The sequence below is a fragment of the Nuphar pumila genome, chromosome 4 (genome assembly GCF_984573655.1).
Source record: "Nuphar pumila chromosome 4, dmNupPumi1.hap1.1, whole genome shotgun sequence".
Lineage (NCBI taxonomy): Eukaryota > Viridiplantae > Streptophyta > Magnoliopsida > Nymphaeales > Nymphaeaceae > Nuphar > Nuphar pumila.
Window position 1 is genome coordinate 8804995 of NC_143252.1, and position 14556 is coordinate 8819550.

General features: G+C 38.8%; 1 protein-coding gene across 1 annotated transcript; it reads right to left on the reverse strand.

Annotated features, from left to right (window-relative positions):
• Positions 1 to 2203: 2203 nt before the first annotated feature.
• On the reverse strand, positions 2204 to 14155 carry LOC149839277 (uncharacterized). Its single transcript, XM_090002425.1, has 9 exons — positions 13931 to 14155; positions 8437 to 8549; positions 7261 to 7433; positions 5742 to 5835; positions 4774 to 4885; positions 4554 to 4642; positions 3109 to 3194; positions 2745 to 2809; positions 2204 to 2550 (listed from the first exon to the last, which is right to left on the reverse strand). The coding sequence occupies exons 1-9, from the start codon at positions 14106 to 14108 to the stop codon at positions 2447 to 2449; spliced, it is 1014 nt and encodes a 337-aa protein (XP_089858551.1). The 5' UTR covers positions 14109 to 14155; the 3' UTR covers positions 2204 to 2446.
• Between the last annotated feature and the right edge of the window lie 401 nt (positions 14156 to 14556).

The following is a 14556-nucleotide window of genomic DNA, read 5'->3' on the forward strand; positions in this document are numbered from 1 at the left end:
GTTGTCTCCACAGGCCCTTGATTTATAGAAACTACTACAGAGGGGCTGCTGTATTTGAGAGAACGCACCATGGGCATTTTATTGGATGTACGTTCGGTTTGAAAACCAAGTCTCAGCAACTGTCTCAGATTATTGGTTTTACAAGGAGATGCAAAAGTTGCAGTTTCAATACATGAACACTTATTGGTTTTTCTGCATTTCATAGGAACAGGTTTCCAGCAGGATTGTCTTGGAAAATTTGTCACTTTGTGAGGTCTTCTGATTTTAGTCCTACAGCTTGCCTCATGAATCACAAATAACATTGGAATTTAAAGGTAATTTGGGAATCGTGTTTCTGGCATTCATGATATCAAGGTTAATTTGGCATGTCTGAACTTTATTGGCCTTTTGAGGGGTGTTAATCTCTCTGTTTGCATGGGTGGACCATAAGAAGATTGGCCGTAGTTGCTATTGGTCCTTTTGGTGTTTTTGTCACGAAGCTACAACATGTATGGCACAGATGGCCCCCACCTGAAAATAAGTTCCACTTAGTTAATATACTATATGGGCTTCCAGCTTGCTGTCATGGGCCAGTTTCTTTCATGAAGTCATCAATATTCTTCTAGTTTATTCTAATTTAAATTCAATTTTTGCAAATAACGGAGGACTTTTGCTTAGAGGTACTGCATGGAGTTCTCTGTACACACCGCAAGAGAGGGACCACTTTGTTCTGCTCATTCAAACACGGTACACACTGTGCATGGGACCGCGTGTTTGTACCGTGATGCAAACACGCCCTGAGATAGCAAAAAAGTTCCATGACCGCTTTGTTCAGCCTTGTAGTTTTATGTACATATATCGGATGGGCCACATTGAGACCAGGCTGTCAGTAACCAGACTGCAGTCCTAGTTCTACAATTTTGTAAGGTAATTTGAGCAGTCAGATTAGGACCAACCTGAACCTAACCTCTTTAATCTCCAGTATGCAACGAGTTTATGTTGGTTTGAATTTTGAACATCCTTACCTGGAAAACGGAGATTGCCATCACTAGTGTGACAAATATCAACATTTTTTTTCCAAAAATACACAAGGAATTGGATGACTGTTTTCCGGTAATTATCAGTAGAAATCAATTTTTATTTCTAAAATTTTCTTTTGTAAAACCAATTAAAAATAGTTTTTATTTTTATTTAGTTCTTGCCTTTTTGCCAAAACATGCGAGATTTACAAAAAAAAATCAAAATGTCATGATATTTTGGCTGTTGATATTTATAAAAAAGGGCTTGTCACTATGTCCATCCACGGGCTTCACAGAAAATAAATAAATAAATAGATCAAAAATTTTAATTGGATTTTATATGATGATGCATAGTCACTGAAAAAATCTTAGTGATAAATTAAATACAAACAGCACATCGTTGTGAGCTCAAATATATTTAAGAGAAATGTGTAGGTGTGCCTCTAGTCTTGGTGTGCATGTGCACCAACCTTATACTGTCCAACTAAATGATCGGATGATTAAAAGAAAACTTATAGATCACCTACATGGTTTTCCTAGCAAAAAACAGGTTTTGGATCAGGTTATTAGGATGTGTAAGAAATTTTTTCAAGGACTTTAAAAGATCAATGGTGAGCAATGCACACAAGTTTTTCAAATCAAGAAAAAAGGACTTCGCTTTGAAAACTATGATCCAAGATATAACCCCTGGTCAGCAAATCATACTGAACACATCTATAAAGCACCGAGGGAGAGAGAGGTTGTTGACCCAAGTGCATATTAGAGTTTTAAAGGGTTGCAATGCATTTTTTATGGTTAATACTGTATCAAATTTTAATTTTAGAATTTAATGTGATAATCACGGCTGGTCCAATTATGTCATTCTTACTGAAGTGGATAATGACGGGAATTATCTTATCAATGCCACATTGTTTCAAATAAGCCGTTTTCAGTCTCTATGATAGGGAAGACCAAGCCTTAGATTTGGAGAAGTCCTATAATAAGGCAAAGATGATTGCTGCCAAACCACACGCTTCTCATCTTGTGCAAGACAATCATTAGGCTTTGGTGCCCAATTTTTCTTGTTTCTCAATAGCAGTTCTCATCTTGTGCAAGACACCCATTAGATTTTAGTGCCCAATTTTTCTTGTTTCTCAGTAACAGTGCACCCCAAGTTACCAGGCTCACATGAAATCAACAGCCAGAAGCTGTATATAAGAACATGAATAAACACACAAGTTTATTAATTGGAATTTCCAAATTTCATAATTCAACAAACATCCAATTGGAACGAAGTACAGGGACAGGGAGTATCACATCCAGGTTTCAACCTTTTGAATATGCTCAAAATAATGGTGGCAGGTGAATGATCCTGATGGTTGCAAACAAAGCCGTTCAGTAGTAAGGTTTTGAAAATGTCCAACCTTTGCATCTAGAAAGAATTGGCATGGCCCAGAAAAATTGGGACTTCATAATCCAAGGAAACTCTCAAAGCTCTTGTATTTTGGCTCCCAGCAAAGCTCAGCACGCGTTTTTGAGTTATTTAACCTCTTCCCAAGAGGGCCGCTAGTACCTGCACATTAGGTGCTCCTATGAGATGCTGATTCTTTTCAAGGTTTTCTCTTCATTTGAAAGGCAAGATTTTAAAGTTAATAAAGGAAATTCCAGGTCATTGAGTTTTATGGTGGCATAGCTACTTTCAGGCAGGTGTACAAAAGGAAAATATCAAATAAAACTACTGAGTGTGCAATTAACTAATGATCTTACCTGTAAATCCTTGAAAAGTTTTGCTGAACTTGTTGCTCCTGTTCACAAGGTCCATTATTTCTTTCCTGCGGAATAGCAAGAGTTGGATGGGTCATCATGGATGGGCAGGAAATTTGCCACGCACACACACATATTGGTTTTGCAGTAGTGAGCAAAGGAAACAAAGACGGCAGTAAAGGAGGCCAGAATCACCCTCTTAATATCTTTTTTCTAATCAATTCTATTTTCTAATTTTTGTAAGAACTGAAATAGCAAGAGAAAGCACTCTTTAAAAGTCAACTGTGATTGGATCATAAACAGCGGCATAATTTTCTGACAGAAAACATTAAGCCAAATAAGTACATATTAGAATACTGAAAGTTACCTGGATAAAGGATGATTGTCACAACCCAAGAACACCCTAGAGTGAAGCTGCTGCTTCAAAATTCCAACTGCAAGGGATGCTGCATCCTGTCATGCAGATAACAGTGAGACTTCCTATTCTTGAAGTTAACAATGATATTTAGTTGATAATCAAATTTGCATTATTGAATTAACTATCAGAACTTACGACTATGAATTATCCAAGTGAGAATGCTATACTAAACAAAAACAAATTCCCAAGTCTACAGCTATAACATACAGAGATCACATATGAGAAATCATCCCTGTGCCCTTCCAATCAAGTTTTAAAAAATTTTGCCCTCAGGAAACAAATTTTAAGTATAGAGGTTGACTAGCTTGATCAATTTGGTCAGTATTGTGAAATGCAAAGGCCTCAAAAGTTTTTGCTTCCGACTCCAAAAAGGCAGAAAATCCTCACGATGCATAAGACTTTCAACAGTTTTGATCTCCATCATACTGTTGATCTCCATCATGCCGTAGAACCCATGTCCTCCATTCCTAATTGACAGTTTAGGGAAAAAAGACAGAGGTGGATGGTCTAGATAAAAAAGAAACAGACATGCATGACCCCTCCAAATTCTTTTGAGATGTAGCTACGATAAGGTTATGCTTAAACTCTATCTCCTATTGCTGGATTTTCTGATCTCAGGAATGAGAACATCAAGTTCATGCCTTCAAGTTCCAAAAAACTATTTCTATCTGATAGTTACCCAAAATCAACCTTTAAATTGATGTCTATTTTCTTCCCTATTTATCCCTTCCCTCTTTGCCTTCTTCCTATTCACCTAACTGGTGCGTTCCTTTTGATGTCTTGCTTTAATGGCTGTCAAACTGGATTTCCATTTATTGAATTCATACAGTTGTCAAAAATATCATTCCAAGGGATACTTAGGAGGTCGCCTGTTGAACTGAAAAGGCCCATATGCAGGTCAAGAAAATCTTTCCTATCCATGTGATAAGACATACGAACAGGAACATCAACCAATGTGACATTAGAATTCCCACCTAATGAAGCCTTCGTTAGAAATATCAACATGGCCTTCCAAATTCCTATTTAGTAAGCAGATAGTGCTGGTCCTGTGGCAGTAGATACCACTCATCAATGAAAAGGTTTTAACATTATTAAATTCAAAGTTTTCACTTTTACTCCAGATGTTCCACACATACAGAGAGAGAGAGAGAGAGAGAGAGAGAGAGAGAGAGAGAGAGAGAGAGAGAGAGAGAGAGAGAGAGAGAGAGAGAGAGAGAGAGAGCACATTACTGTGGCAAGCCAATAATCATGAAAGCATTAAGAGCTAAGAATCACAAGTACCACCAAGATTGAACCTACGGGAAAAACCTAACTGTAAAGCCAAAAACTTGGTTGGGTATTTCACACAATGAATCTACATATTTGAACAAAAGATGAAAGGTACGACTCATGACCTCATAGTGAATAAGATTGAGTATATGGTCTGGACGAATGTCCAGAGTCCCTTTCTCCAACCAATAGGAGTGGGCACCCTTATCATACTTGTACAGAAAGTCAAGGAACAATGGCTTATAAATCAGCAATGCCACTGCCTAGTACTTCAGCTTCTAACACCACAAGTGAAATATCAATAAATACTTCAAAAGTCAAAACAGAAAAGCAACTGTAAGGATATATAAAGTCCTGCCAGTCTGACTATACAGCCACCAACTTCAAGGACTTTGTTTTCTGCTTTAAGGAGAACATCTGCTCGAGGACTTCTTCCAATTGGCAATAATGGACTGTCCTGCAAAGTAATATCAAATAATGGTCATTAAAAGGCATAGCACATGAATACATTCAATCAGTACACAAAAATAAGAAGCACATCTGTTTAAGGCCATATTGAAAGCTAAATTTAGAGCCCAATATGGTATAAACTATAAATGAATGCAAGATCACATTCCTCTTATGATTGCAAGTCTTCACTTTTGGCACGGTAATAGTACAAATGACATGCTTCTGTGAAAATCATAGAACATGAGAACCCTCTTACTAGTGTTAACTGATTCAACCATGGAAAGAGTGTATGCTGATATTTCTGCTCAAAAGGCCCTCAACATTGGAAGACAAACCTCAAAGCAAGTTGAATTGTAAAGAACTTATATCCAGATCCATAATTCCATAGATGGTTTTTAACAAATCTTAGAATGGTAGTTTCTTATGTTCATGTGTTAGCTCATGCTGTTACATTTATGTAAAAGGTAACTTTGAAATTTCTTCTGTCCACTCGACCCCATTCTTAAGCTTAATAATAGAAATGAAGAACATCATGAAACATGTTTGCTCAAGAATCCAACAAACTGGAGGACAAACCAAAATCTAAGGCTTGCAAGGGAACATAAAGAGGTATGTATCAGCAAATCCCTTGGATGACTGCAAATAAAAAGCTAATAAGAGTGCTGATCCATAAAAGTGAGAAAAAAACTGACTATTTATGAAGAGAGCTGTATAATGTAGAGGTGGAACAATGATTTCATGCATCCTGTAGCTAAATGGAGAATCATACATGTAAAAGGAAAAGCCACACCATCATTTTTTTGTCAAGAAAATGAAGAGCAAATATTTTGACAGTAAAACAGTATCATTCCCCCAAGTAATACCTCAGAGCAAAGTCCATTGTCTTCACAATCATAAACGGCTGTGCTTGATGTAAACAAGAATGAGCCCTCACCATTCCAATTCGATGCAGCCAGCCTGAAAATTATTGGAATCCATTCAAGCGAAACATACATTTCCATATACTGCAGGAACTTGAATATAAAATCAGCCAGAGTAAGCATTCATGCATGCAGAATAACAGGTTAAACAAAAGCAGAGGAGGCAGAAAAAACTCATGGAATCAGGAAAAAAAGAAAAGAAAAAAGAATGCATTCATAACACCATTCAGATTATAATGGTATCATTAACCAATACTTGAAATAATTTCATCAACTTTATCACATAAAATAAAACAATCATCCATTCATGAGAAAAAAGAAAAGTTAGTAACGGGAGCCAGCTCACTGCCATTCTGAACGGTATGAAGCATTCAATGCAGTTGACGGGACTTTGTGCAGAGTGGATCGCAAGTGTTTACGTATTCAGCAAGACAAGAAACACAATTCTGCATAAATAAACTACCGCAGGTATCAAAGATGGGTAGCATATGTAACATTTCAGAAAACAGAAAAGCCATAGGTCAAGCTGGTTAGGCATGCCTAACTGTCCTGCCTCACAACCGTGCTACTGTGAACTCTTCTCTGAAATATCTAAGACACTTGACTGTGCAAGTAGCATCATGTACATATTAAACACAAATAGTTCAAAATAAATAATTTAATTACACCAAAAGAACTGTTATGCAAATACACCAAGTCAAATATATAAATTATGCATAATGATGCCTATTGTGCACTTTCAGTTTCTCCTGCCTAGCTAGCTATCGTGCAAATAAGGGAAATATTAATTATACAACGTTATCACATTGATAATTACTTCAGCAGAAGAATTCCATCCATATTTCAAGTACTTGTAATGCAAACAAGTGCTATTGTAATCCTGTAACTCACACAACATATTAATCCATTGAAAGAGTTCACATAAAGAGCAAGACAAGAAGACTTGTATACCGTGTCAAAACAATTGCTGTGCTGTTGAAGTTCAATAAGTGACAACTGTACACATGAGTGAGTGATAATATCAGAGGCAAAGAATCATCAGCTAAAATTCAGAAAGTGACATGTACCAAACCTCCTCACTCAGAAACAACAGCTAGTTCAGGTATTTGGGTTACAGCATGTACAGTTTAGACAGGTTTGAAGACCATCACAACAGAATATGCTGAACCATAGATTCCAGGGAAGAAAAGTGCTTGCTAGTTCAACAATTCATACATATTCATAGCAAAGAATTTTTTGGTGCTTTTTCTATTTGAAACATTGGAAAGAAAGGTCCCTAAAGAAGTAGACAGGGTGAATGTGAGAACAAAAATGAAAATCATAACACAAAAGCATAGTAAAATTCTAATTTGATCAATGAAAGAATAAATGCACATTTTTATTAATTACCTAACATCCGGTTTCAGTTATGCTTAGAAAGAAGTCTTGTACTTCATGAACTTAGGTCAAATGCAATGCGTACCTTACTTCACTCTGATAGTCTACGCTTTGAGCTGGAGGAGCACAAAAGATGACATATGGAAACTTATGTGTTGATATTGAGCCCCTTACAGAAGGTGTAATCCCAATCTTAAGCAACTCATCATGGTGATCTGTAGTCATTGTCTGTCCAAAAATTTTGCAAGCTGGATTTTCCTGGTAGATAGGGCTTTTCTTATGTAAATAGAGCTTCATTAACCATAAAATCATATTTATGATACAGATAAGAAAATGGAAATAAAAGAAAGAAGCAGAAGGCCCAAACTACTTCCAATTCATGCCCTACAAAAGGACAAAAATAGATGATTTGGTGATTATTGCTTTTCCGAAATGTTAAATGGGAACAAAGTAGGCTATCAAGTCAAATTAATAGAGATGAATAATTAGTTGCCTTTGGAGATAGAGCAGATGCTCTGAGCCAGAATGAGCCTATAATATCATATAAACATATGCAGCGATAGAAATGTTTTCCACGACCACCCCTCTTGAAACCCATCAGCCATACAACTCTTGTAAGGGATCTCCCTAGCCTTTTCAAGATTTCAAAAGAAAAAAGGTGAAGTAAAGCATTTTACTGAATCAAGTATAGGGCATAATTCTTGGGTGGTTTGAAATGGAAGCCATGCAGGAAAGTATCTGAAATTTGGAAAACTATTAGAAAAGGTACATAAATGAAAATTTTCAATAGAAAAATTATCAAAGAAAGGGAATTCAGATATCTGGTAATGAACTAATGATCCCCACCAATGGTTATCTACATTTCTATCATGGACACCACCAAATGATTTCATGAGTCCTGATTCATGACAGCTAGAAATTTCACAAAGAAAAATCTTTTACAGTGAAAGCAAACCCATTGAGAATTTTCCACTTATGTCATCCATGATGAACATGAAACCATCTTAATTTGTTGGAATTGAATAACCAAATCCTAAAGTAATCCACATAATAGCAGTGATTCCATATACTCAACCTGTCTGCTGATTGAAACACATTTACTTAAAGACATTTGTGTATGCTGCCAACAATCACAACAAACTTTGATATGCTACATGGAATTTACATAGTCAATCTAACAAAAAATGAATTATGCATTGAATCATATAAATGCAGTGGGATCTAAGGACTTCAAAAGAATGAGAGTACTTCATTTGAATACCAATTTCCATTTTTCTGCTACAATACGACCAAGTATGCCTGGACCCACAATCAGTAAATCTTTTTCCCCAATCAAACCAGCAGAAGAGACCTCCAGGTCTTCAGAAGCTGTACCTGTGTACACATTTAAAAAGTTCTAATCCTGCAAAGCTTTATGGATGGAGAGAGAGAGAGAGAGAGAGAGAGAGAGAGAGATGCCTCATGCAGTTGATACTTAAATAGCCTGTCCACTCAACGTGAATTAATGTTCACTACATTATGTTTGCTAGCAATAATTCAATACTTGATCCTCTACAAAAATAAAACAAAAAATCAAAACACTACGGTTTCAACAAATATGAAGTTATGGATAGAGAAATCTATAAATGCTAGGTTGTGAATTGAAGGGTGATGTCAGGAGCACAGAGTAGGAAGAACTCAGTGAATTCAACCGAACCAAATTTTTTTCCTTCATGAACTAAGTAAATCTTCCTAGTAAAATAAGAAGGAATCACAAGGCCCAAACCCTTTCCTATTTCATGTCACGCACAATACTATCAAATGAACTGCCATATACTATGTCACAGGGATTCGGCCAACCAGGTGCCGCACCCGCGTCGACGCGACGTGGGTGCGCATGCGGGTGCGGGTGCGGCACCCGATGCGGTCAAGTCATTTTGGTCCAGTTTTTGAATTATTTTTTTTTCTGCCCGATAAAATGGGTTGTGGAGGGGATTAGAGCAATTTTTGCCCTAATCCTCCCTTCGTCTCCTCTCCGACTCCCTCTGCTCTCCGCCGACCCCGACGCCACCGTCGACCGCTCCAGGTATGCCCCCGACTCCCTCTGCTCTCCTCCTCTCCTCTCCGTCTTCCCTCTCTCCCTCTTAGAACGTTGGGGTCTCCGTGCGCACAACTTGTGCTTTTTTGGGTCTTTGTGTTTGCTTTCCCTTTGCCGCAGCGGAATCGTGTCCCTACTCGGTGCTAACGACTCAACTGCAAGGTTCCTTGTGCATCTTGCTAGAGGGTTTGGACATGTGGTTTGGCAGGCCACACTACAACGTTCTGTCGTTGTTGATTCCCTTGCCGCTATGTGGGCTTTCGGATGTTCGGTATGTGTTGACTCAGGTGGAGAGTCAAAACAGCTCTCCTTCCTGCACTGATATTTTCAATGTCGGAATCCTGCCAGTAGTCATATGCTTGCCTCAAAGATTAAGCCATGCATGTGTAAGTATGAACTAATTCAGACTGTGAAACTGCGAATGGCTCATTAAAACATATTTTTTTAACTGATAACTGATAAAACTTAAAAATTATATTATATTATATATATATATATATATTTATTTATTTATTTTTGCCGCACCCCCGCACCCAAGGTTTTTGAAAGCAAGGTTGTTAAATGCGATGAGGCGAAGCGAGGCGTTGAGCCTGCGCTTCGCCTCTGAGGCGTACGCCTCAGGTACTGAGGCGTACGCCTCTCACAACTGGAATGGAAGTGAAGCGGTGGGAGGGGAGGCAGTAAGAGAAGGACCACCCGCCCAGCTGGTACGGAAGCGAGGGATATGCCAGTCGTCCGGTGGTCGGAGAAGACTGAGCAGCAGCTGCAGCACAGCAACTCCGGTGGTCACAACTGGTCGGAGGTTGATGAGGGGCGCATCACAGCAACGCCTCAGTACCTTGAGCGTGCGCCTCGCCTCTGAGGCGTACGCTTCAGGTACTGAGGCGTACGCCTCTCACAACACTGTTTGAAAGTGCCGCACTCCCGCACCCACACCCGCACCCGCACTCATGTGACATAGGCCATATATGTATGCAATTTCAAGTATCCTTACTAAACCAACTCAGCCATAGCCTTTAATGGGCCAATGCTCAGAATATGAAACATCAAAGCTCATTTTTTCAGTAGGAAAATAGAATTGCAAGGATGTGAATCAGGAATTTAAATGACACTTGGGTTTCTCTTTTTCTTCTCTTTTGTTTTTTTGTTCGTGAATGAGGATGAATCAAAACCTACAACTAGGAGTCTCCAAAGAACAGAAATTCCATGATTGAAAGAAAACAGTCCATCAATCTCCAACTTATACTCGACCTAAAATAATGGACAAGTTGGTGCTCTCTTTGAGTCATATTCACCAAACTTCCCGCTCATGGATACCTTATAAGAAACGAATTTGCCTTAACCAAGTAACTGGGGGCCACAGTGATCTCTCAAAACCCACTTCACATCTCTAGTCTCTAGAGTATTCCATGGGAAACTTTACTTAGACAGCAAATACGCTTCTAGTGAATTACATCAAGCGACAGACACCATGACTAATTTTGCATCAAACCAACTACATAACCCCACCGGTTGTGCTACTCAAAGGCAACAAATAAGCTATCAATGCAAGCAAAACGATGAGATCAGGTACCATCTCCCATCTGTATAACCTTTAAGGTTATGTTTGGAAACTCACTGTCGGAGGGCGCCAGAGTGGAAATGTGGAATCCCTAGCGCCCAAACCTGTTTGGAAGTCAAGAAAAATGGGAAAATAGGAAATGGCACAGCAGTTGCCAATGCCATTAACCCAAACCGACTACCACCACGGAGAGGTGGTAGTCTGCAAATTACCACCCGATTCTTCTGACAACAACCTCCTTTGACATTCCGGTGACTCTCCAGCTGCCCTCTTAACTCCTCACTTACCTTCTTAACTCTATGCACCTACTCCATCTTCTACCCCAAATATTCTTTCTTTCTCCTCTCTCATTCTCTCTTGCTCCCTCTTTCGCTCCCATCTTGCAGACCACCCTAGCATCCCCTTCTTGCTACTACATATTCTAAAGAAGCTTAACTCCACAAAAGCTTCTCACATCGGCTTGAGAGGTTGGCTGCTACACTGCATTCCTTCCACGCTACCTCTTACAGAAGTCGTTCGGAGGTACGCCTGCTATACTACCCTTTGCTAAAGATGAGACTAGGAAATGGGAGAGAATTAGGGTTTGATTTCTTTTCTTTGGAATTCATGCTTTTAGTGATTGGTCGCTGCACCTATTTAGCTTGCTTGTGATTGCATACCAACAGTTTGCTAAAAGGCTCAAGAGAAAGAGTTCAAACCAAAAATCTGTCTGATTGTTTTTTACTGCATATTTCCATTTTTGTGCACATTTTTAATTATATGGTATATAATGTCATTCTTGTTGGATTATTATTGTTGTGTTGTCATACTTGTGACTGCTTGCTACTTAGTTTAAGAGGTTGAAGTCATGGCATGTTGATGGTAACTACATGTCTGACAAATGCTCCAGAGAACACTATCTTTATTTTTGGAGATGGAGCTGGCTTTCTGGTTATAAGCATCATTTTCTTGATTCTTCCTGGGTGTTTATAAATACTTATTTTTATTTAGTTCCAAATGTCATTTCCTGTTTCTTTGTAACTGTACAAGTGATTGAGCAGGTGGTTTCTACTGCAAGTTCAAGATCCATGATTAATATGGAGCAACAAATCTATTCCTTTCCCTATTGATATCCTTTGGTGTTTTCTAATTCCTCTGCTTATGGAAACTACAGCAATTTGATATTTCCCCTTCTCTTTTTTCATTTGACATTTTAATTGATTTGTCTTCTGCAAATTCATATATTGAGGAGAGATACTAATCTATGTTGTTTATTCATGCTCATACCACAATGCAGGGTAATACTAAAGGTCTGCTTGTAGAGCACCTAATGAAGCAGAAAGGCATGTTGTTCAGTTTTGTTCTCTGCATTGAGGATGATAGATCTGATGAGGATATGCTTGAGATGATCACATATGCCACTGCATCGTAGCTACCAGTAAGGAGTTCCAACCCTCACTTTTTCCTTGAAAGCATTCAACAAAGACACTTTGTCTATCATGGAAACTCGTGCATATAAGAGATTGGAGAAAAAACAGATTGGCAGTGTTGTACTCATTGCCCAAACGTTCCATGGCTTAGTATTGAAGTAGATTGTTGTTAGTCTGGAGTTTTGTTTTTTAACAGTTTGCAAATAAAGAACATCCTGTCTAGAAAAAAGTGAAATTGCACTTGCACATTGCAAGTCAATTCAGTTTTTGGTGGACAAAGTGTTGTAATGCACAACATTGTTCCTTACTAACACAAGAAATGAATTGTATTTTTTCTTGTTAATATAAAGTAGTGGACTATATTGTTCTTTTGTTTTTTATCAGTACTTGGTGGTTTCTTAAACCAAATAATATGTTTGGTGAGGTAGTTTTCCCGTATGTACTGAGGCATGTCGCATAAACATGTGTCTTGTTTTGAAGATACTTATTAAAGGAAGAAATTGGAGAAAGAAAATGTCCAACTAATCTCAGATGGTTTAAAGAAGAAGAATCAGTGTTGTGAGCTGATATCATATCCACCGTAAGAACATTACTATGAATACTGCTGGAAATTTTTCTGGTTCTGAATCCAACAATAATGTATCTAATCCGGAACATATCCCATTCTTTTTTTTTGGATTTATAACCCGAAGAACCGCACCTGGCACGAAGACCTGGTAAGGCTGGCTCAGTCTGCCATACCTACGGTGGTCATGCCGGCAGCGTAAAACTCCGAGGCTAGGACCCCTGCCCCCGGAGCCTATGATACGCGTTGGCTTGCACAGAGGGGCAACGCCCATGGAAATCGAACCTTCACTGCCCGTCTAGCAGCCAAGCCCCCCACCTCACTATGCCAACCCCCCTTGGGGCAGATATCTCATTCATTTGCAGCCCTAAACTCATTAAAATACCACAGTAACAACATTTTCTGTGTCTGTTTGGAAACTGGTAGCTGAAGAGGCAACTACGAATAGCTTCCAAACAACTTCAAAAGTGTATTTGCCAAATCCTGGCCAGAGTATTGATGGTGCTCCCAAACAGGTTGGTCGGAAGTACCAAATCCACAGTATTTGTGGATTTCATACTTCCATCACCACCTACCTTCGATTGACAGTTTCCAAACATAGCCTAAATGAAGTTCCAGGCACTTTAAACAGCAAATGCAAGTAAGACCACAGCACCATGTTTCAGTTTACATCATGAACCACTGTATTCAACCATCAATAATAACCAATTCCCTATTTACTTGCATAAAATCTCTTTATAATCCTACCACTATGCAATTAATCACACATCTCTCTCGTTTATTTGGGTTTCAATAACAAAAATAACTTAAAAGCTGCAATTCCAGGAACTAGTACGTGAAAACTAACCTCGTGAATCGATTTCATTCATCGCTTTCTATAAATTATCAATCAGAATCGAGACAGATATTAAATACCATCGTTCAAAAAGAATGAAACGGGGAAAACCATCACGTTGGCATCACCATATCAGATTACACGATGCAGAAAACTCGAAACACAACCAATTCTAACAAACAAAGAGAATGGTGAAGTCTCTTTTCGTTTCAACGAGCAACACCGCTAACTTGGTACTCGATTTTTTTTATTGTGAGCTAATATTGTTGCCTTTGGGGAGGGAATTATAAAGAAGAGAGGTAACTCACCGACGGCAGCAGCAGAACAGTGTGTTTTGGTTTCCATTGTGGGTCTTCTTCGAGTGGAGATGCGAGTGCGGAAGGGAAGACGGTGGATGGGTGAGAGACAGGAGGGGTATGTCCTAAGCTTGGAGGGTAGGTGTCCTACAAAGGATATGACGCCAGTGGTGGGTGGGAGGACGTCCATGGAGGGATGGAATTGGTGGGTTTGGTCATCTCGCCGCCATTGGGATTTGAGGCAACCGTGGATAAAATCGCTTCTTTAATTTTTAAGAAACAAATTACAAGTACCCACCTAATAATTAGCATATTTACAAAAACAAGCTTAACGTTTGAGATGTTGCGAATTAGCGCTTGAATAGCAAAATAACTTTGAGATAGGGTGGGGATGTATATCTTGTCCCCCGGACCCTCCCCGATCCACTGCCATCCCTACTCTACTTACATGAACGACCCGACATGTTCTTATTAAGATCCATAATTTTTCAATGTAAAATTAATAAAAAATTATCATTTTATCGGGTATGAACTAGGTCTGGTTTATCTAATCTTTATATTTATGGGATCCGTGTATGGTTTCACTTATACTAGATTCGATTAGACCTGGGTCCGGACACGGTACTATCATAAAAAAT